The 24,282-nt window shown below is 39.7% G+C and overlaps 1 protein-coding gene and 1 long non-coding RNA gene across 5 annotated transcripts in view; one reads left to right on the forward strand and one right to left on the reverse strand.

Moving 5' to 3' along the window:
* LOC143906213 (uncharacterized) overlaps positions 1-24,282 on the reverse strand; it is a 237,481-nt gene that overhangs the window by 98,931 nt on the left and 114,268 nt on the right. The gene's annotated exons all lie outside the window — the stretch shown is intronic.
* Positions 1-24,282, forward strand: part of LOC143906208 (LHFPL tetraspan subfamily member 6 protein) — a 155,946-nt gene that overhangs the window by 7,608 nt on the left and 124,056 nt on the right. Inside the window, exons 3-6 of one of the 4 annotated variants that reach the window (XM_077422108.1) lie at positions 4,439-4,614; positions 4,997-5,095; positions 6,975-7,122; positions 16,670-18,766. In XM_077422108.1, coding sequence (XP_077278234.1) covers positions 4,439-4,614; positions 4,997-5,095; positions 6,975-7,114 — 415 coding nt within the window. In that variant the 3' untranslated portion in view covers positions 7,115-7,122; positions 16,670-18,766. Of the gene's footprint in view, positions 1-4,438; positions 4,615-4,996; positions 5,096-6,974; positions 14,950-16,669; positions 18,771-24,282 lie in introns of those variants that run through there. The other 3 variants (XM_077422109.1, XM_077422110.1, XM_077422107.1) reach the window with 3 other exon arrangements.

Below are 24,282 nucleotides of genomic sequence, written 5' to 3' on the forward strand. Positions count from 1 at the left end.
AAGGCAAAAGCACGTAGCTACGATTACGATTCTCGAAGGAGCAGGAGGAGGCGAAGAACAGTTGTTCGCGAATCTGTTCGAGTCGTTCTCGTGAGTCATTCTGCGCCGATCGACTAAAATGATAACGATTTCGTCAACGAATGCCGGATGCCTTTCGTTAAACGCGACTTTAATTATCTCGTTTTAACGAGATCTCCTATAATGTAAAAAAATATAATTCACACGATAAACATTGTGCAGCGTGTGAAATAAACGAATCGTTATATTATCAAATTAAAGTCATATGTTCGCTGCCTCTGACAACGATATACGGAGTAAAATTTATAATTCTATTATATATATGTTTAAAAAAAGAAATGTTTTATATATGTTACTTATTAATTTATAATTAGTACGTATGACGTCGTACAGTCTGATTAACATAAAAGAGGATTATAAACGCTTACTAGTAATGAACATTTATCATAAATTTACGTGGTAAATTTGAATTATACAAAGCATGCCGCGCGCGTGGCAAAAAAAAGTCACGCATTCGTGACCAGCATGCGATGGGATAAAATTTGAAGTTTCGACGACGGACGGATTAGTTCGGAATGCGAATCTGAATAATTTAAGCCGGACTCAAGTGGCCCGTGGAATAATTTCTCGCGGAATACCTCGCACGGATGTCGCGATCGTGCGGGAAAACGGAGCAGTCACACCGCGCTATAAAAACTTTCTTCGTGAACTACGTCAGTTCTGCCGCGTGCGCGATCGTAAAAATCGCGGTCGCCCCGCGGCATTGAAACCGAAAGACTATTATTAACAAAGGGAATTATAAAGAAGCGGGGGGAAGCAAAAGAAACGACGCGGTCTTTTTTCCTTTTTGTGCACAAAACTCAGAATTACATAGCAAATCATAAGTTCACTCCAAAAAAAAAATAATTATTTCTTGTTTGTTTTACTTTTAAAATAAACGAACCACTTTTGCCTTTTAATACAGGAATTAATTCACGATCAATCTTCTTGAGCTTCTAGAATGTGCAAAAATAATTGAGTTAAAACCAGACATTTTCAGAGTCTGTGTAACAAAAACGATAAACAACAAGAATTATAAACTACATTTTGTAATTAAAAATATATATGTTACACGTAACTTGCATTAAGCTTGCATTAAAATAAATTTTCGTGCATTAAGTATGCATGAAAACATATTTCCATAATATTAATAATTTTAATATTATTAATATCAATATAGGAAACTAACTCGGTATACATTTATTTGCGTTGTGGTACCGATAATAATCATAATAATGAACGTAACAATAATCACGATAAAACGCGTGCACACGCGTAATTAATCGGATTTGTTTGCATTTCCTGCAGCGCAAAATATGAAGGTATTTATGCATCATATGTTTTTTAGCGAGTACTATCCGCAACTGAACGATCGAATCCCCCGTATTTGCTTCGTAGGATCGGTGAAAGTGTTGAAAACAGAAATTGGGATCTATTCCACATCCGAATTACGATCCGTCCGTTATCGACTACGAAGAGGATTCGCGATCGAAAATACGCGCAAGGATTGCGCGTATGTGGCAAAAGTGACGTAACGACCCGTGACAAATTATGGAAATTTCCTATCCTTTTTTATCGTCGTCCCCCGCATTCGTTAATCGATCTAACACTCCGCACTCGTGCATCACTTTTGGACCCGTCCGCAATATGTTTCGCAGATGGCCGCGGAAATAGTAATTTATCTCAAGTTTAACTTAATGTTGCCTGAATCGATGAGTTTTATCTGTTCGCTATTATTCGTGAAAAGAGAATTGCAATTTTGCGCCCCATATGAGTTGTAGACGGACAATATGATCGTTTTTGCTACATATGTATTGATGATGTCAACAGCGGTACGGAATTGTATGGAGATTGTTCTTACTTCACGAGAGTACGTATACAATAGCGGAAAAGACAGAAAATAAAGTTGACGTGCGTACATCACTATTATGTATTTTTCAAAACGCTCGTCAACAGACAGAACTTTATTTTATACCTAACGCGCTTTATATGTATACTCTCGAGTCAGTTTTAAAGCGAGCGAATTTTGATGTTAACATCACGTTAATTAAGGTATATAACTATTATCACAATGTAACTAAAAATGAGATTATAGCATTGTCTTAATATCTGTGGAAGGTTCCTTTGTAAAAAAGCGTACTTCCCACTGAGAGAATAGCGTGTGGCAAACACGAGCGCTGATAATGAGTCATTCGCAGATTTAATTCCGCTTATACTTTTTCCAACGATATCCCGCTACGGAAAAAGATAAAAAAATACGCATCTCTAATTTAATTTCCGCAAATTCGTATGTATGTAGGTCGGATGGTGTCGGTACTATCTACTATCCGACGAAGCCGCCCTACATTCTCATTCCTTTTTCATCTGCGGTGCATTCGTGACCGAATAAAGTTTCATCCACTCGTTGGATTTCATCCCTTGTCAATTCGATATAGCGATGCCGGCAGACTTTTAAAGAAAATTTAATCTTAACGACAAACTTTTTTGCAGAGTTTGATGTCGACGTTTTTAACGTTGCAAGATACACTTCGATCGCCACGTATTAAGTCATTTTTTTTCATTCGCAGCATTACAATGGGTGCTTTTCATTTAGCGACACAAGTCGATACAAGCGTCATTCTGTCTTTTTCCAACATCTAGTGAATAACTAAGATAGAGTTACGCTTGTGTCGACTTGTGTCGTTAACTGGAAAGCACCTAATGTAGATTCACTCATTGTCAGTCCGCATTACAACTGTTTCAATATCTGATTTTCGAAAGTGTCGGTTGTATCACAAGCAATTTCCCGATTAACCAAACGCGCCGGTAGCATAATCGTACGCACGCGAAATGTGTTTCTCTACCTTCTCTTCCACCCCCCTAATGCAAGCGGTGCAGGCACGACAAGTGCTAATAGCCGGTCTCTGCAAATCGAGATGATTCGGTAGTTCCATGCATAAATGTTACCTTTCGGCGTGAAGTCAATTCAGTAATTTATCAACGATTAGTTTCACGGCGAGCTTCATAAAATAATTTCTTAAATTGTTTAAAAATATCATTTATATTATTGTTACTAATACTGGGGATATTCTTTGCTGTTCCACTTATTGCAACGCCATTTCAATACATGTGTGTTAAAAATATTTTGAGAATTGGATTTATTTAAAGTTAACTGACACAGAAAAGCTATACGAGTTAGCACCCCCGAAATAAATAGTAGGTCGAGGGAATAGCTACTTAACTTCGCAGTGCTCGCTTCGATTGATAATCCAGTTTTTTTTAGGAAAACAAAAGAGCGAACAATATATACAATATTTTACGTTAGACTGCACGCCGCAAAAAATATTGCGTTTTATTGGTTGTGATTAACGGATCAAAACTTCGGGAAGCTAAAAACAGATAATACGATATTTTACGCGACGATATCTCTCGCGAATAATATTTGCATAGAACGAAAAATATTCCACATAGTTACGTTCCGTTCGTTTCCATATCCTGCCGCGTCACCCTTTCGCTTTTCGGCATCGGGAATTTCAGAGCCGATTCTTTATTTGGAATATATTCAACGTTATATTTTTTTGAATTTCTATGAGACGCAAAGTTCATTTACGTTCAACGTAATTGTTTACTTTATTATATTCCATCGGTGAATTATAGAATATTTTTTCGGAGTGTAAGAGATTCAAGTCGCGATTCTGACACAAAGATATCAGCTGAGAAATTGTGTTACAAATTTCACGATGCCATTAAAAATTACTAATTCCTGTTCGAAATACTAGAAAATTCTGTAAACAATAATATAATTTAGCTTAACTTTGTTTAATTTCTCCGTGAAAATTTTAATCGTACATCGAAATGTAATAGCCAAATGATTTTACGTTTGAGTTGGTTCCCGTAATATTATTGCATCAGGATATAATTACATGAAAATATATTTGCTCCGTTTTGCTTGAGGCACTGGCTCGATAAATCCGCGCTAATTTTGTCGTATAAACTGTACACGTTGTTATTGATTAATGTAGAAAGACAAATATGTAAATAATGAATAAAGTTTATTTCATCAAATTCGCGATGAATACGTTGTACGCCGATTGGAGCTTCAATGTTACTCGAATCGTCCTATTACAACTAATAAATAAAATGTTATGTTTGCCCCAATAACTATTCGATGTGAATCCTTTTGTTGTAATTGCAACATAATGTTGAATATACCAAGAAATATATAAAATATCGCGAGAAATATTCAAAATTTTTTATGAATCTGCGTTATGGACATTCTCTCTCACATAAAAAATTACATGTTCTTTTTCAAACGACGAGATTTTTAATTAATTTTTTCCTGATGAATTAATTAATTTATTGAGAGAATTTTCCATCATATAAACGGCAACTTTCGTTGTAGTTTTTGGGACATACCGAGTGCCTGGTGGCAGGCGAGCACAGTCACAATGGGAATCGGCGTCGCGATCGCAGTGATCGGCGCTCTAACGCTTCTAGCAGCAGCGTCGTCATTCCTCCCGCATATTCTCAGGACGCCGAAACACACGAGAATTCTAGGCTCCTTACAATTGTTCGCTGGTGAGTATATTACGAGTATATTTTTTGCAATTCATAATTTAGCGATACCTATATCAACATGTCATTATCATCAAATGTGCCGTTATCGTTTAGGGAAGAGAAATATTTTCCGCCTATCGTTGAATAAGATAAAATAGGCTTTGAACCCTTTTTATTGAGCATGAGAGAGAAAAAATAATGCACCTTTAAAAAGACAAGCCGTTCGCTCGTCAAATTGACGCCAACTCAACGGAAAGAGAGCCTATTATCTCCTAACAATATTATCACTTCTACAGAAGAATGAACAGATCAGATTGGCCGACGCGGACGGTTTTTAATAGCAGCTGAAATTCAGGCGCGTGTAGTTAAAAATTGATAGGCCATTTTCATTTGCTTGTTACAGCAGCGATGATATGCGGCGGTCTAGTCATGTATCCGATAGGCTGGGATAATCGGGAGGTTCGCGAATCCTGTGGGAAAGGGGCCAACGTTTACAATCTCGGTGAGTACTCTCGTCCTTCAAACATCATTTTCAAGTCTGCGGGAACGCGATGCAGACGGTACCGCGGGATGCGGGATGCGAGCCGAGTGGAATGGTGCCGGAACTTAATTCCGGTGGAATGCGGCGCGCGAGTTATCGATTTAATTTGATAACTAATTAACGCGCTCGCACGTGCGCGCGCGCGACGAGAATTGCGCCTTAGTTGCTCGTTTCCTAGTTTAACGACGTCTTCAGCGAGAAATTGCCGTTTCGATGCGCCACGGCGAAATTTGCGGACGTGTGTCTGTATACGTGATTACTCTTAAGACGTAACTACCATGACGGCAACGACGACGATGACGACGATCGATGGACTAGAATCGGTACTGGAACTTTCCGCATTTTCGCAAGCGAGTTCCCGGAGCGTTTTATCGAGCACTCAACGATCTACAGCCGTTAGCCGTTCCTCGAGACTTTATTTACGTAAACTAGTCGAGACTTATGGCTCTTGTAACTTCGCGGGACGCACAAATCCACGTCTCGCTAACCTCCGGATGTAGGTTCTGATTTGCCGTAATTTCCCAGCGCGGCACGTAACGATGTGATTCGACATTGGCGATTCGTTGATTTGCCTTTCAATTCCCGGATGATCCGTTATTGATTTGCCGTGGCTACGGATGCATACGTTGTATCTCGCACGCAGATCATCTCCGGTAAATCCGCATCCGGTTTAACTGCGCGATAAAACCCGACAAAAATATTCGTCTAGCTGCTGCGTCAAATAGAAATCGTAGCGTTAAAATAATCTGAATTTTTTTTTTGTATAATTCTATCAAAATATCTCGACATTTTTCTGAGTCACGCGAACAGGCGATTTTGCGAAGGAAACCATCGATAAAATTAACTGCGAAAATTTCGGGACGTTTTGTACGCGGTCGCAGTTGTATGCGTTCGTTTTTTGATAGGATTTAAAGGGGTTATCGAATATCCAGCCGAAACGCATAATCCGTGCTATTCGGCGCACAGGTGACAAGCAATCCCAGGTGAGTGCCACAGAAATAGACCGGGTCGGTGGGTCAAAACCAACGTCAGAGCGATGGCCGAATTGCATGTATTTCGAGAGGGTACCGTTAAGTTAAGCGATATCTCCTGTGGATTGAAAATTAAACTTATTCATAAATTCTGATATAGAAGAGCGAGTGCTCGTCGAAATACATGGCTCTTATTACCTAAAGTTATTTGAATCGAACGCTACCGTATATTCCCATGCAATTACCGCACAATCGCAATTAACATTTATATTATTTTAGCGCTAAATTAGATCTGGTACGTTTTAGGTATGTTCCATTTACGTCAATAATAATATCAATTACATATTATTACGCTCATTTATAATATTATCATCCAGTTTTTAAATAGAATTTCAATTATTATAATAGAACGCTACTCTCTCTTTCTCTCTCTCTGCTTACTTCTATCGCAAAAATTAGTTATTTATAGTAGCAACAAGATTAATTATTATCTAAAACTAACAAAATAAATTATATAATATTTAAAAGTAATTATAATAATATTGCAGTGATATTTTTTACCCAGCTGTTGCGTCGTTAAGATGCAACTCTTTACCTAATTGCAGTTTCTTAAAAAGCGCAGCTATCAATTATCCCCTTTATTCCGTGTCGTAGGACGAATCCGTCCATCTCGATTTATTATAGCTTAGCTCGGTGTGCAGATTAAGTCATTACAAGCAAGGATTATGTTCAACCTCGGTACGACGATTAGGCCGACCGAGCTATTCCCTGGGGGGATTCTCTTGGGTAGCTACGGATCGCCGTCGAGGTTTCGCTAAGGGAGATCATCGAGTCGATCGTCGATGACGGACGGATGCCATCTGTTTCAGGGAAGTGCTCGGTGTCCTGGTCGAGTCACTTGCTGGTCGGCTCGGTGGCGTTGCTGATGCTGTGCTTCGGCCTGAGCTTCTGCGCGGCGCGACACAAGCCCGACGGCGCGAACTCGCACACGGATCCCCTGCGCATTTGACAGTCGAGGTACTCCCAGTCGATACATGCTTATGCCTCGCCGAAGACGACCACGCTCTCCATCGTCACGGTCTGTTGATCACGCGCGCCTGTTGCGTGCACGCGCCGTGCGTACGTGAGTACGCGCGATCCGTCGAAGCCAGACATACGTGTATGTGTCGTCGCGCGGACGAACACGAATTCCGCGCGTTGCGGAATCTCGCGCGCGTTACGGCTTACGGTGCGCATGCATGATTCGCATTCTCATCGCGCGTGCATGTTTATAGGTGTATTTTTCAAGCCGGGCGCGAGCACGAATTTTTCCGCACGTTTCACGACGGTTTAACGCGTGGAACGCACCTTCTGCGTACACGAATAGATCCGTTAATGTTGACGTTAACTGACAATACGGACCGGCGAGACGTATTTTATAAATGAGTACCGCGATCTCATATACAGATGAAACGATTAATGATTGGAGTGAAACTAATTGGGTATAATAGGTAGGTACGAGTTGACAGGTCAAAAGGATATTAATCTTTGGTTCGTATTGAATGATCTGTAGCGGTCTAAACTGAGCAGACACAAACTCTGTTTCTCCAGAGAATGCTATCTTCGACGAAACAACAAGATTCGTGAAGTTTAAGGCACTCTCCATAATCTCTTGACCAATACAATTGATATTTCCCTAGGAACGATCTGCGAGATTTCGGAATCACAAGAGATCCGCGGATCTCGAGAGATGGATTAAACTTTTGACAAGTTAACGCGTACCTACCAACCTTTCTATCCCACGAAGCAAATTCTGCGTCTCTGTATATAGCAACCTGCATATGTACGTATGTATATACACGCTAGAGGGAATCCTACTCGCGGCAGACGCTAGACGGTTCGACAGAGCCGCGCCACGGTATTTCCAATTCCGTGCCGCAGTAAGCCTCTGGCTGGGAGCGACGAAGCAATTGGCAATTCGCCTCGACGGGACTTTCAGCACTTTCAATTCGCACGGGGAGCTCGCTTGCCGGGCGAATACACACGGTGACTGGAAAGGAGCCGGACGGAGAGACGGACACTCCTTTCCTCTCTCCTCCGCTATCGTATCGAGAGATGCGGCATTCAGATGCGCCGTAACGATCACGGTATCTGGACGGGCTGCTACTGCACGCTCCTCTCAAGAACTGGGAATCACTGTGTTTCCCACGGTCCGAAAGCCTTTCGGATATATCGATCGCGAAGGCGCGCGGAACGTTTCGGCTCTCCAGAGATTTACACGTTCCTCTTATTTATCCTCGTCTCTCGAATTCTCCGCTCAAGACGCTATTTCCTTCGTGGGAGTAATGCGTTGGATCAACCGTGAGTGTCGGTTTAGCGTTTCTCTTAAAATTTATTTGGATCTACGATTCCAGATTTTATTGCCAAGGTGTTATTCTTTGTATCCAGTTTTCTCCCTGCTCTTACGAGATATCTTTTCTCTAATAAATTTAATACAAGACTGTTATATTACGCAGGAGATTCGTTGGCACTACTTTATCGAATGATAAATTGTTGTCCATATTGAATCGCGTTGAGAAAATTGGCTTTAAGTCGGAAAAAGCGGGCAGAGAATGTAAGCGAGTGGCGAAATCCGCGTGATTAAAAGATAAAAGGATCAGAGAGAAAAGGTCGGAGTTCTGGGGTAGCTGCGGGTAGTAGTTTATTTGTATCACGGCTTCTCTATCCAAACTGTCCACAGGCCTTTCACTACGTCCTTTTTTTTTCAAAGGGAAGAATCAAAAAGTCGGGTTGGGGCCAATTGGATAAAGAGAAATATTTTTTCATTTAATATTTGATATTCTCGTTTAAACTTTCCATGATTGCAAACCGCAACGTCTACGAAGGTCAGGTGATGCGCAAGAAGTCGTTTTTATTCTTATTCCCCGTCATTCGAAGATTCACAAGCGAATTAATGTATAGTTCTTATTAAGCAAAAAGGCGTTACAATTTGGCCGCAAAATCTCGCTGTCGCGATAAGCGTTCTCGTGAATATCGAGCCACTCTATACAGCTTCCTATATACAAATAAAAAAAATAGCCCGCGGTTGGGTACCTGCGCGATATAAAAAACGTAATATTCGGAGCGCGTATGTAAGCAAGGTGTGTATGGGTTAGCCCCGGTGAAATTCGCTATTGCGGGCGCGGTTGAATTTCACGTGCTGACGGAACGGCGCGCACAAACGATGGTCGCGCGTTATTCGGTGAAGGCACCGCTATTGGCCGGATAAAAATCCAAGCTGAACAAACACGCCGGAGCACGCTCCGCTCGCGCGGGTTCTCCACGCACCGCTTGCTTCTTGCATCGGATTAATCGGAGCTTTTTTTCGGGCTGCACACGCACACACGCGCGCTCCTATTGTGACGCATGAAATAAACGGGCTCGCCGTGGTTCCTCCACTGTCGCGCGTCGCGTCTGATAAAAATCGTTTCATCGTGAATAAAAGAACCTGCGGTGATATGGTTACTGTTCTCTCTCTCTCTCTCTCTCTCTCTCTCTCTCTCTCTCTCTCTCTCTCTCTCTCTCTCTCTCTCTCTCTCTCTTTCACTCCGTTAGTGCGTTCGAAATATTCTCTGACCATGGAAATCGTCGAGAATCCCGAAAATACCTCGGTTACCCGTTATTGACGCGAAACGAAGTCATGCGCTGCGCGGATCGACGTAGCTTTCCCGATCGCGAATTGCGTGATACTCCATAGCGAAGGTGTCATGAAACTACTGAAAGCTTTTTACGTTATCTGCTTCGCGTACTTCAATCTGGATTTAGTGTTTGTCAATGCGCGCGCTCAGGTAGCGTCACCGAAATCTACGAATTCCGATGAACACGTCCTGCTGATTCGAAGATGCTCTCTCAAAATAGAAACTGCCAGTTTAAATATCATATAGCACACAATCAACGACAACCCTTTTAATTGTATAATTGAGAACTGATTTAATTAGACTTCTTTAAAACTTTCCTTCTAGCACTCAACAACATGCGTCGTATTCTCATTTCCCAATAAGACTTTCAGCAACTTCCGCATCTCGAACCTCTAACTCGATTCACTCGTTAACTCGTGATTCACTCACAGTACTACCAGAGCCACTACACCGTGTTCTTCTTTCGAGCTTGCAACTTTAGGCTTCCACCAAGATGCACAGTCCCCCGAGCGGGACTTACCAGAAGAGAAAGAAAAAAAAGGAAGGTGAAGGAAACGAGCCACCGGTTCCGGATCTATCGATCGATGGGTTGGTTTGCTCGCGCTCGTAGAGCGGACGTTCTGTCCGTTCCCTCGAGAAACTTTCGCCGTAAAACCTTTCTCGTTCGCGTGCGCATTCTCCAACATCCCGTCCCTCATTCGTTCCGTTTCTTTTTCCTCGCTCGTCTCGTCCTGCCTCTCCACGCCCGACGCCGATCCTTCCCTCTTCCATCTTTCGCTTACGCGCTTCCACAACGCCGCTTCCCCGATTCCACTTTGCCTCTTATCGACTTCCGCCCTTCCTTCCTAAACCTAAGGACTCGCCCCGGCCATTTCTCTCGCGACCGGCCGACACCACCAACCGCCGAAGGTGGGGAAAAGAGATAGCCGGAAAAGCGAGTTCGTTCTCGTGACTAATTGAGCTATCGGTTCACCAGCGAGAGAGATACGGCGGGTCGTGGCAAGGAGAACGGTTCAGGAACACGAAGAATGTTTCGGTGAGAGCCAACCGTTGTTACCCTCTCTCTCTCTTCGTAGTCCTTATGTGTTTTCGCTCGCTCGACTCCACGAGCACTTATCGTGCGGCCGGGCAGAGCCATTTCGCTGTCTCCATATAAACGTACCGTTTCTGCAACCAGTTACTTGCTTGACTGTCCCTTAGGGAGGCCATAAGGACCGCGAGCAAATTCCTGTGCCAGTTTATTCTCTCTCCGCTCTTCTGCTTAATCTTAATTTCGCCGCGACTATTTCCACCCTCTATAATTCGGTTTCTTGAGCAAGAGGCAAGAAGTAAGAACGATAGACTACATTTCACTTAAGGTATTAACGAACTTTATACGCTCAATATATATTTGTTCGTTTTTGCGAAAACACGAACGATAACCAGATCTAACGAGGAAATGTATACACGTATATCCAATTCTTTTCTTCTGTCCAATTTTGATGAGCTTTTAGGTATCATATATTGACAATGTACATAACAATAAGAGATATTTTTTTTTATAAATGCTCAATCGCACATTAAGGGATTGAAAGACCTCTTTGAAGCACAATCGATCATCATTCCAAGTAAATACTGACGCGAAACGATAAGAGATATATATAAGAATTATTTTAGATAATATTTTAAATATCCTCTTTCTCAACTTTAAAATTTAAACAAAAATTTAAAAAACGATAAATTTAAATATATAATTGTATATAACTGTTCTCTGAACATAATTTTCTTTTACAATATTTTAGAAAAATAAGTTAGAAACATCGCTATTTGCGCCTCATATGTATCTTGTGTCGTTCGCTACATAGCGACAATTTTTTCTTTATAATATATATATATATATATATATATATATATATATATGTATATATATATATATATCACAATATAACATTACATTAAAGACAAATATGATTATAAATAATGTTTATGCATAATAATAATAATAATAATAATAATAATCCGTGTTGTTAAAATACTGAAGTAAAAATATTTTTGATGAGATATCAAAAGCTGCAGAATGATGCAGTGAGATAAATAGATACACTGTTGTGAGACCGTCGTATCAATTTTCCAATAAAGTTTATCTTCAGTAAAATAACAGATTATATTTTAATATAAAATATAATCACGTAAAAAGAAGAGAGAAAGCTGGGAAGCTAGGAAAAAATAAAGAGAAAAGTTAAGACCTGATGAGAATGCAATTACACGTAATTCGCACGACAATATACCGAGAAATGTCAATTTCTACCGTGGAAAAGAAACTTTGCTAACTTGAACGATTTCGATGTCTCCATTGTTCTCAAAGTTTCCGTTATGAGCCTCGTGGTCGCGAAACAACAGTTTAGAACGGTTTGTCGGAACAATCGAGACGTCCTTTTATCGTGACGATTACGATTTTCTGCGATTCTTTTCGTGCAATTGTTCGTCAGAAAAAGTCTTCTATCGTTGTAAATCGAATCGATAGATATTAAAAGACTGTCAAATTATAGTATTGGTTACTTTTTTTTTAAAGAAATTTTATATAAACTGATGCAACATTAGTTTGTTAAAATAAATGCAATGTATTTATATACCTACATTAAAAATGCAAAATTTGCAAATGCTTGAAGCAACATTTGTAAAAAAGTAGAAGAAACTATTTATATATATTTATTTTATTTTGCGTTTCCGTTTCTATTTTAATCGATTCTACACTCGTATCCTATTACTTTTGGCATTCTACCAAGAAAATTCGGTCTATTTTCTCTGCTCACTACATGATGAAAAATACATAAAATCAGTATAACAAAACTGAATATATATATATATATATATATATATATATATACTAAATGTATGACAAAAGATTAAGAAAAGACAAGAATTTCCGGATCTCCAAAATTTATACGCTATCAAAAAAACGCGAATAGAATTTACCAGGACGAAACTGACATCTTCTAAAAGGAAAAAGTGGCAGAGATTGCATATATATTCAATTTTATTTTACTTCAAATTTCTCAGAACTTATTAGGCTTTGAGAAAAAGTTAGAGTTGTAAAAATAACGTAGCAACATTATATTGATTATAAGTTGTGTTATTCTGAAAGGTGGAAAAAAAGAATTAGATTCGGAGATTGTTCACATTACCTATAATGTGCGATTGAGTACTTATAAAAATATGTTTTTATCATTGTAGATTATTCTACAATACCACGCACAGTATTTGCCAATCATACCTTACCATGCTGATTGCTTTCCGATTTCTATTCTTCAATTATACCATCAGTGATCCGTAGAATGGTCACAACTCGAACTGTTTGACTGCAAGACCGAAAGAGACATGCTAATTCATCTTTGTGAAGAGCAACGGGCCCTTTGATTACCTTCTGCCTGTGATCGAACAGCGTAAAGCTTTCCCGTTAATTTGACACTTTCGATGCGCGATCCAATAATGAGGGTTACTGTTTGACGGTATTTCCCGGGCGTTGAGTGATCAGCGCGAGATTGTGATTAATCCTGTCGAATTGCCGGCGGCTCCGTAAAACGATTATCATTGTTGGCAATAAGGCGTCGATTAATCGATTCGTACTTATTCGCACCGTACTTAATCGTTTATTCATTTTTCTCGTGGCGTCGAGGAAGGCAATTGTCAGTCTCGCGGTGTTATATTATAGCCGTAATAATTTCGACAGCTCGAAAGCGCTGAAAAATATGAGATATTGGACGCGTCGGGGAGCTATTGAATAAGAAGAGAATATCCGAGAACGAGGATAAGATTTCTCAAGGGTCATTTTTCTCTGTTTTCCTCTGTCTACTAAATCTGCTCAGTAACGATCGATATATCCGGACGACGTGTACATGAAATCGACGGTTATGCAAATTGTGACAGCGTAATCTATCGTGCTTCCCAAATGTCGTTGTATGTACATTTTTCATTCTCGACCATACTCTCTCACTCTCTACAGAATCGGTGTACCGAATACTAATTATATCGACGTATTACCATCTATTGCGACTTCGTATCGGAATTTGAATTAAGAATGAATTAAGGACCACGCTACTGCCAAACGGTACATCATAAAAATGCGGATGTAAATACAAATTCTCGAGGAGACCCATCGCTGTTACCATCTATATCATTTTGTACAAAAACGTATGTTAGTAAACATGCATCGTAATATTGTTATCATTAAAGTGTTTTACGATATTCGCGGAGTAGCACGTTACACAAAATAATAACATGTGATATCGATACCATCGTGTACGTCCGATTAGCTGAGAGTTTTGCGAACAAAGGAATTAAATGTGCGTATATGAATGTGATACAAATTTTCCATTTAAAATAATAAACATCATGTTTACTTTAAGTTTAATATAATGCAATAATGAAATACGTTATGTTCGTGTATATATCAAAGGTGTATATCTTTGTTCCAATATTCCACGACACATATTAATTCCATACAAGTCCATTGTTATTTTGTGTATAACGTGCTTCACAACGTGGGCTCCTGTCGTATCGTCACAATCAATACGTTCCAGCATCATAATGGCTAAGGTATAGTCGTTTCCTTAATGTATATTAAATGCGCGTGTATACCAGTTGCTGGAACGTAATAACAATATTTCGCTAATAGCAGTATGTTAAGCGGACATGTCAAAAGAGGATCTTCAGGTTGACGACATTCATTTAAAAAGATGCATTTCATGATACAATTGTTAAGTACGCATTAGTATCAAGCCCGTGACGTTTTATTTCCTTCGACTACAGTTTTTCTTCCTTTAGAACGAGAAGAATGGAATCTATTCGTTGGAGCTTTCAGAATGCATAGTGCTTTTCCTGAAGAGGAGAGAAGGAGCGTGAGAAAACTTTAGGATTTATTGGCTCTCAGTATATTCTTGATGTTAGAAACTTTATAATTTTGATTTTGACAAATAAAGTTTGCGTGTAATTTTTATAATACGTCACAACATCAAACGCACCAAGTTTATTCGTTTAGAAAAAAAAATACATCAATTGGATCTCATTGATTAAATCGAAGCGAATGGACTGTACGTGTGTATAAAATATTTTAAAGTCTGTGACTTGCGCGTGTGTATGTTTCTGTGTGTTTGTGCGTGTACATATGCGTGAAAAGCAAAGAAGCGTCACGAGCGTATGTTTAGTTAAAGCTCGGTTGAAAAAAGCCTGTACGTACATATGCATTCAACGTAAAAGTAAATAAATGATGTTTGATATGCAATCCGACACACAATTAACGAGGTTATCTGAAAGTTTTCATTTTCGTAACTAACTGCGACACTTCGTGAGTCTGCAGTATGTAATTTACAATATAAAATATATTATTACAGAACTGGTCCTCTCGTACTTGTCATCCATGACCGTTTCTTTGTGTAAACGATAATTGTGTACATACCATTATATGTATTCATCTGTAAATGTTACGTATATTAATATATTTTATAATAAAAAGAAAGTAAATAAACAAAAACCGATTTAGCGTTGATTTTCCTGCCCTCTCTTTCCCGTCAAATTAATTACGTAACCGTATAATTATAATTTTATCATATTTTCAAGAAACTTCAAGTTCAATTTTTCGCTTTTATTTGGTTTAGAATTAAATGTTTATTCTATTGTTTCAACTATTTTAACACTTATCATTAACTCGCATCCGTTCTGCCGCAGTATGTGTCTTTAGACTCTTTAGTAGACCAATCGTCCAATTATTGCATGCATAGGGACCTAATTGCGGACTTATATAGTCTTCACCGCTTGCATCATCTTCCCTCGAACAGGATGGATAAGATGAGAGAGGATTTATGGGAAAGATCGCTTTCGAGGGCAAATGCTCTTACGTGGCACGAAGTAGTTTCCTATAAGCGGACTAGTGTAACAGAGAAGAGAGGAGGTGGAGAGGAGGATAATGACATTGGGGCAAAGAGGTTGAGAGGAGAGAGGAATGCGGTAACGCGGCGAATCAGCGACACGATAAAAACAGATGACGAGATAAGCGAGGACGGAGGAGGCTGCGTTACACGCCGATGAATGAATTGGATCAATACCGATCGTGGGGAGAGAAAAGCGCACTTCTACCTCATTAGCTCGATAATATTTGATACAAAGGGACTCACGAATCGGGTAAGAATAAACGTTTACGGCGGTGAGAGTGACATTGCGATGTTAAAGTAAAGGAACGTGGATAAAACGCGCGAGAAAAAATCGCGTTGTCTCTCATGCACTTTCTAAATGCACCCCGCTCGACTGCGACGAAGTAATCGTTTAACGAGACGTTTTACGAGGACGTAGAACGACGATAATAAAAGTGCGGATAATGAGGAGTAATTTCCACGTCGAATGCGCTTATAGCGAGAAGAGATGTAATAAAACCCCTTGGAAGCTCTCGATAGTAGGATCAAATTTAGCTCAAAACTCTCAACTTACGTGAAACTAATCCACGAGAAAATAGAGAGCCCAAAAGGTGATTAAGGTGACTAATTGTAAGGTAGTTAAAACTGTTTTTCCACACGCGCTACGCGCTATGTATCTTCATGAACGCTTTAATGTTTATATGATATATTGCATTAATTTTTTCTGGACATATTCAAAATTGATGCATCATAATTGATTTATTTAAAGAAACCAGCAATATATCGAAGTGATGTCTAACACAGTTTAACAACTTTATATTCAACTATCGATAAAATTGAACAATAAGCAATAAGTATTAATTGTGTAATTAATAAAAAAGTAATTTGTTATTTAAATTAAATTTAATTTAATATTTACTGTGCTAATTATGAATTTCAATTAAATATAATGGATTTATGCATTGTGCAAATTGAATCAATTACAAAGCCATATTAAGATTAGTAATTATCTTTATTTTTCAGGCTGTGAAAGAACGAGGTAAAAGGGTAAATGCAACTCGCTTGATCAACGGATCCCCGAAGCTATGTGGTGAAACTTGATACGCGCGCATCAGGTTATCGTGGGTAAAATACGAGTATCCCACTTCGTGCAAAGTATCGGTGGCTTCTGACAATGAGTGCCAAAGATTGCACCCCTAATTCGAAGCCTCATCGTGGCCTCCACTTTCGGTGAGATCATGGACGTACAAAATAATTGGACTGGACTTGTCCCCCATTTGTATGGAGAAAACAGCGCGAAAAATTGTGTAATTAAACTGTGATAATATGTAATGAAAATTCAACGTGCGTATATAAGTGAATGAAGAAAACAGGACAGGAATATGAATGTGCGATGGTAGGCAAACGTGCATTTTGTAAAAATGAAAATGTTAAGGCTAAGATACCGTTTAAGTTGGTAAATTAGTGTAAACGTACAGCGAAAATCGATATAATCTCACGAGAACAATAATGTCAATAATTTATGATATCTTGTAATTTTGAAGAATCTAATAAAATATGTAAATGATACGGAGCACATACACTTAATTGTTTCCACGAACAATAGTCACGATGTATCATCTAAATACGATATCTAGATGATTCCTTTCAAGTACGTTCAAAATTGATGCAAACTCGAGCGCTAAGACGTTCATGATGCCAAGTATACGTACGATCTGATTTCTAATTTGGAAGAAAGCCGAGCCACTCACGAAAGTTGGTGCGCGTAATAAGAAGACTTCTCGCGGTTGTAAACCGGCGCGTTAGGAGTCGGAGGTAAGGTAATCCGTGACTACGGCAAGATCTCCTGACGGTTCTCGTGTTGAGAACTCCTCGGCAAGAACGCTAACGCTTATTAGAGTTTGCTCGTTAGAACAATCGCGGAGAACACACGGCAGAATTAGCCGGTGTGCCATTTAGTGATAGCTGCGCGCTTCTTGAGCAAATTGTAATTAACAACGGAAAACTGTCATTCGTGAATAGTGCGTTATTAGATCGTCGTAATGTTCCGTGTCAAATTGATTTATGGCTTGATGAATGGCGTTTCGATGAATACTTTTCTCAATCTCCAATCTCCTGTTTCTTTCTTCAAATTTCTTTTGCTCGAAAAAAGATAACGATTTTCGCATCGATGGATTACGCTGGTGCGTGAGAAAAAAAACCGACGTTTGCAGCTGGAGATAAAATTAAGAAGACAAATTTGAAGAAGATACGATTCACGTTTTAATAAATCAGATTCGTTACGGACATAATTGCATTCTAAACGTCTCAGCACGCGGGTCAACCTTTTCAGCGTTTCCTATTCGGCTCGAGCGCTCGATAAACTCCATTTAGAAGGCAAGCGCAAAAGCATGCCTTCGTGAAGTAATGCAAAGCATCAGACTCGTTGCGCCGCGTCGGAGCGCAAAGTCCTGATAATGCAAAGCGCCGCGGAATAAGACAGTCCGACGAGCTCGCGAGCCGAGATACCGCATTGCTAAAAGGGGATTGGAAATTGGAATCTACGTGCGAAGTAGCACTTGTCGCTGCACTCCCTCGCCCTACGATGTCGAAGATTCCTACTCTTCGGACTTTTCTCGCTCGCGCCTATGCGGCACGAAATCCTCGTAGTCTGCAACGGAAAACCGCGAGAAATCGCGGTGCGCGTATCGAATTACTTTAAAGGAAGGTAAGACCTAAGAAACTAGATCGCTTTCAAATTTTATGGCCTCGGCTTTCGCCACGCTTTTCTTTCTTACTCGCATGTACTCTCCCAGCCGTGGGAAATATTGTAATCATTTAAAGCTCTCGCGTTTCTCCTCGCTGCAGCCATATTGAATTATGAATTATTATGTAAACCCTTATTTTCTTACACTATATGTCGGAATTAAATTTTGTGTACGTCACCACTCACATTTTATAATATAGATACTCTGAAAATTCCCACTTTCATTGCTCTGTATTAATACGCGTAATAATTTAATCTACATGCTTTATATAGTTATTAATTCTTAAACTAAAAAGAAGAATTTGTATGATATATTTTAATAAATGACATTATACATTTAAATCGGGTATTGCGATATGCAAAAAAAAGTTGATTTATTTCGATGTATATTCACGAGGAAAAGTTTTACATATTTCGTCTCTCGTATCATAATGAAATATTATACAATGTATAATATATATATATATATATAGAGAGAGAAATATTATCTACATATATTATATATAACAGAATGTTAAAAATATTATAAAGTAATACTGTATTATAAATAAAATAGCTAGTTTTCGTATAAAGAAAAAATAAAGCTACGATTAAAAAATTCGCTTTTATTCATTAACATTTGACCGAAATAAGTCGTTACATATTCTTCGTTCTTTGCGCGATGTTCATAATAAAGCAAATTCTGTACGTAAAGGACTATACACGTTGCAGTTATGAAGCTACCATGGTTATCTTGCCCCTGTCAACTTGCCCGAAACGGCTTAATGTAATGGCGTGGCTTCTAGTTTGTAAGTTATGAATTCCTTCAGTAATCCGATATGCAAAATACGTATGCCATAGCCGAGTCTTCTCAAGCCAAATATCGCTTATTTTCTAGAGTACATCTGAACCTGCAGGTCTTCGCTTCTCAAAAATGAAAAGTCTCGGCAATCTTGGCAATCAGAGTAAGACGCTTAAAATTAGATTCCATTTCATTTAAACGATTTAATACGCGATTCTCTCATATGTCAGATAAAAGCATGATTTTTATCTAATATGATTTTTATCCATCATGTGGTAATCGGTAGCTGTTGGTAACAAATTTCAAGATATTTGACCGTATTCATCGTGTTTCAGTATCTACTGAATTATGCACACGTCTCCTTAAATTTTCACATGCCGAATCCCACGTAAAGTGTTACACATTCGTTTATTCGAAGATTTATTTCCAATTCGCGAGAAAATGGAAGAGCACTGCTATAGTGCTCCGAACTATACTGACGTGTGTATACAATATACGTACAACGTGAAAAGTGCCGCTTAACTCGCAAAGTGATTCGAGTGGATGGAGAGGCTAGCTAGCTGGTCTGCAGCTGGTCTCTCGAAAAACGAAAGTCCCTACCAATTCCTATCCTTTATTCCTTTCGTGTCAAGTGCCTCGTGCGACCCTTGAAATCAAAGAACGGACGGACAGCTTTAAGCAATACTGCCAGCTCCAGACTTAAATCCGTACTGCCAAATAAGAAAACGGCTTGATTCTAATATGTCAACAACGTCAAATGTGTGTGTGTGCAAGAAGATTCAGAATCGCTGAAACCGATTTTAGATGTAAATTTGATCGTACAATCTTTAAACTTATCCTGAGTAACTTAAATCGATTTTCTTTCGGCAAATAAGAATTATTTACAAAAAAGAGATTAAACATACACGAGAGATTAAAATTTACGTGAGTCAATCGACTGCAAGACCATTTCTATTCAGCGGCCTAATATTTACTCGCGTTCATTAAAGCAGCCGGTTTTCAGGCGGTGCAATTTGCGTTGGCATTCTTGCTCACTGACGGCGCTGTGTATTTTTCGCAGTCCTCGGCTATCTCCCATTTACCCACGCCCACGTCTCTCGCAGTCGTCCATACACCAGCCACGGATTCTATGTGAACTTTTTAAGCTGTTTACAGAGTATCGTGTCTACTGCGAGCGGCATTATCGCGGCTTATGAACTTGGTTCGAGTTCGATGATTGAGCGAGCGTTGGCGGGAGGAAGTAGAGGTAAGTTATAAATTCGTTATAACTCGTATACGAAATATTGACGAGGTGTGAGGACGATGGCATCTCTAAAATAAACAGACGGAGGATCCATGCGCGTGTTTCCACGACGCCTGCATCCATTACAACGGCGGAAGCTCTTGAAGGTAACTGTTTTCGATGGTAACCGCAGGGACAGTTCCGCAGCGATCCTTAAACGCTCCCCCGACATTTGTTCACGAATTGTCATTTTCGTCACGGCAATGGGGGAGTTCTCTCGGGAGAAGTTTTTATTATACTCGGGAGGTATCGCTTTTGCCTGCCTTTCTCGCGGGCGACTGCGAGAAACAAAACACTTGGTCCCGACGATTTAAATTCACCGCGCTCGCCGTCCGTGACGTTTCTCTCTACTTCATTTGGCAAGGAACTTTTGTCCAGCAAGTAAAACTTTCTCGTGCATCCAGCACGGAGCTAAATGAATTAAACGTTTTGAGGACGGGCGATACCAGGCGGTGTTCCAGCGCGCAAGACGACGTTCGCCCGCTCCTGCTCTTCTTTCCTCGCTTCGGCTTTAAATCCGCCTTACCTGTCCGCCGATATTGTTTCGCCTACGCCCAAGGAAAGTTTGTTTTTAATTACTTTACTTTCGGCATAAATTGCTCGCAACGTTTACTACCGGTCGCCGTGTGCAATAACCTCGCTTGTATACGCGCGAACGCAAATCTTCGAAAGTGCGCTCCCGCCGCGTACAACCACATCCGTGGCTTTACTACTTGCCCGCGTATAATGGCATTAACGCGGGAGTATATCGACGTACCACGGCATTATAAGCATCTCCTCGTTCTCACAAAGTAAATATTTTTTTTTCCCAGACAATGCATAGCGGTTCTCAATTGTTCTACAGTTATAAATTTGAAAAAAAAAAAAAATAATTGCATTGATAGTAATAAGCGCTCGTGGATAATTTTACTCTTTCGCTTCTAATTTTCTTTTCCTCAATAACGCGCTTCTGAGCGCAATCGACGTCTTAATTAAAAATTAAGATTCTGATTGACAGCTAGGAGATAGGGGCGTGACGGAAGTAAAGTGATGTCGTAAGAAAGAGCTTCCATCGGATAATCCTTTTTCGCTCTGCCGCAAAATCCTCCACCGATGATCCCATACGGCGCGACGCGGGCGTACCGAAGATGCAGTCGCGATGTCTCCTGCTTGCAACACTTCCGACACTTTGTTGGCAAGTGGAACGATTAATGTTTCGAGACCTGGATGAATATTCTCGCTCGACTTCTCCCCTTCGGGATAGGTCGCGCACGCGGGCGCTACCCGTTGTCCCGCTACGGCAGTTATAAATACCGCTTTGTATGCATGCCGAGTGAGGCGGGCCGCCAAGCACGGATAATAGGGAAGGAAGGACCCAGAGAAGCTACTTTGTCCCTTCGTCCTAGCTCCAGCGACTTCCCGTCTTCCCATCGCATCGCGCGCGCATGCATCGATAACGTCGCAACATAATAACGCAAAGCTGCTGTCGCGACTACGAGGATAACGAGGACGATGGCGTCAGCTCGTGTCCGTCCACCACACCTCTAATTATAATTATCAAAGGATTCACGGTGGCGGCGTCTCTACCGGTCTCATACCTTGCGGACCATTATTTTGATCCTTGCGTTACGGAGTTTGTTAATGGAGCGATTACCCGTACGTGAGCTCGTTATCCATTACTCACAGCTATTTTCAGGAAGTATCTCCATACTATGGCGAGCGAACTACTTTCATCTAACGTCTATCACATAAAAAGAATATTGTAGTAAAAATTACAATAGTTTCTATTATCTTAGGATACACCATATAATAAATATTATTATCGCTATATCCCAGCTCTATAACAAGACATTAAAAAGGAATTTGTCATTTATACTACAATAATTCTGTGCATTCTTGAAGCGTTCCAATCATAAGAGATCATAAATAAGCTTACTAATTAATAGTTAATATTTTTTCATTATAATTCATAAAATTTTTCTTTACTTTTCAACATCACATTAATGTATATAATAAAGTAGTAAAGATTTTTTTGTGTCCTATTTTGATATAATTCAAAAATTTCTCAAAGTTCCATTTTTTTCAGTTAATTCCTTGCAAATGTGTCACTCACTATAAGAAAAATAGAAATATAAAATAAAGTTCTGTGCGCGTAAAAGCAATATTTTAACGCCGGTGGCGATGCATCAACTTATCCAAGTAACGTCAATCACGGGACGTCCGAGTCCTCCCGATATCGTCCACGTTAATTTCATTTTAACACCGTTCGCATTAGGCGGAACGTATCACGAATCGCGCGTACGTGACCGCGTGTGTGAAACATATATCACGAACTGCCTACGTGACTAACAAATCCGCGAGCGAGGCATGCATGGGCGTTGTGCAATTTGCACGGATTAGATTTTGCCAAACTATACGCGACTCTATTCCGAAATTGGACATTTCGCGCAAGATAATAACCGTTGCTTGCCCGTTGGGACGGAAGCGGGGTCCGTTTCGAGAAGGTCCATTTCGAATCCGCTTCCTTTCGCCACATCGTCGTTACCGAACTGAAAGTTTTATCAGGTTGTACAACCAAGGTCTGTCGCTAATTATCGCTTTTGTGCGCTATCTAGATAGATCCACTAAGCCGCGTATGGAGTTAACATTCCCTTTTAATCAGATCAAATCTCTCTTTCGCGATAAGAGCTCGATTTTTACTATTTAATTGTCTTTTTAAGCGACATATCTGCTTTTTCTCCAATAATATATTGACATAAAGAATTAGCGAATATAACGTCCTTTAAATATACAAAAATTTAAGATTTTAATATTACGTCAAACTTGACTATGCATGCATAAAATTCGTTCGATATGGATCGATTTTATTGAGAAAAACGCATAAGGCTGCTAAATATCGTGATGTGAATATTGATAAAAATCTTATATAGCGCACCTATAGAAATTTGAACAGCTTATCAAGAAATATAAGTAGAAAAATTGACGTGCGGTAAGGTGCGGAAACAGCGAAAATTCTTTGCAGTTTCCGCAAAAGGGATAACGAAGAAAGACTAGAACAAAGAGAACACGTAAAATTCTCATAAAACGCATCGAAAATATCGAGACAAATAAAACGGCTATCGATCAATACCATAATTATGTAGCTAAAATATCACGAAAAAAATGAGTGAAAGATCGTTGCTTTATTTCATCAAGTTTATTCAATTTCATGCAAAATTTAAATACAAAGAGAAAAAAAATGCTATAGATTATATCGGTGGGAAAAATTATGGTCATACCTCTCTGTTAAGGAGTTAAGGAGTTTGCGTTTTGGAGTTTGCTCTTTAGGAGTCGACAAAGGGACAAGGGAACTATCTCTTAAATATGCGAATTAAATATGCAAATTCTGTCGCCCTAACTGTACAATAATAACAAACATCTCAAAAGTGAGATCTCTTTCCACCGAAACTATTACGTCGATTATCGAAATTACTTGCCATATTATTTACGACTATCTGCAGGTACATCGATACATGATGAGATGGAACAATGTGAAACATAATATTTCCTATCGCACCGGTTGCGGTACCGGGGAAGCGTAATGAATATCAACCATCGGAGTGCGGATGTTAAAAAAAAAAAAGAATAAATAAAACACTACGCGAAAACTTCGTATTTCATTCTGTGTCACGTCCCGTCCACACCGGGCGCGGCGTTTTAGTATAATAGAAACGTCGGCACAATGCCCGTTACTCGGCATGACATTTTTTCTGTTTTTTTTTTTTTTTAATTCTTTCTTTTTTTTATTCCCTCGCCGACCTTTTCCGACAACCCGTCAAAGCAATCACCCATCGGTTGCGCGCACGTGT

Source organism: Temnothorax americanus, unplaced genomic scaffold (assembly GCF_048541705.1).
Source record: "Temnothorax americanus isolate GAGA-0224 unplaced genomic scaffold, ASM4854170v1 Scaffold7, whole genome shotgun sequence".
Lineage (NCBI taxonomy): Eukaryota > Metazoa > Arthropoda > Insecta > Hymenoptera > Formicidae > Temnothorax > Temnothorax americanus.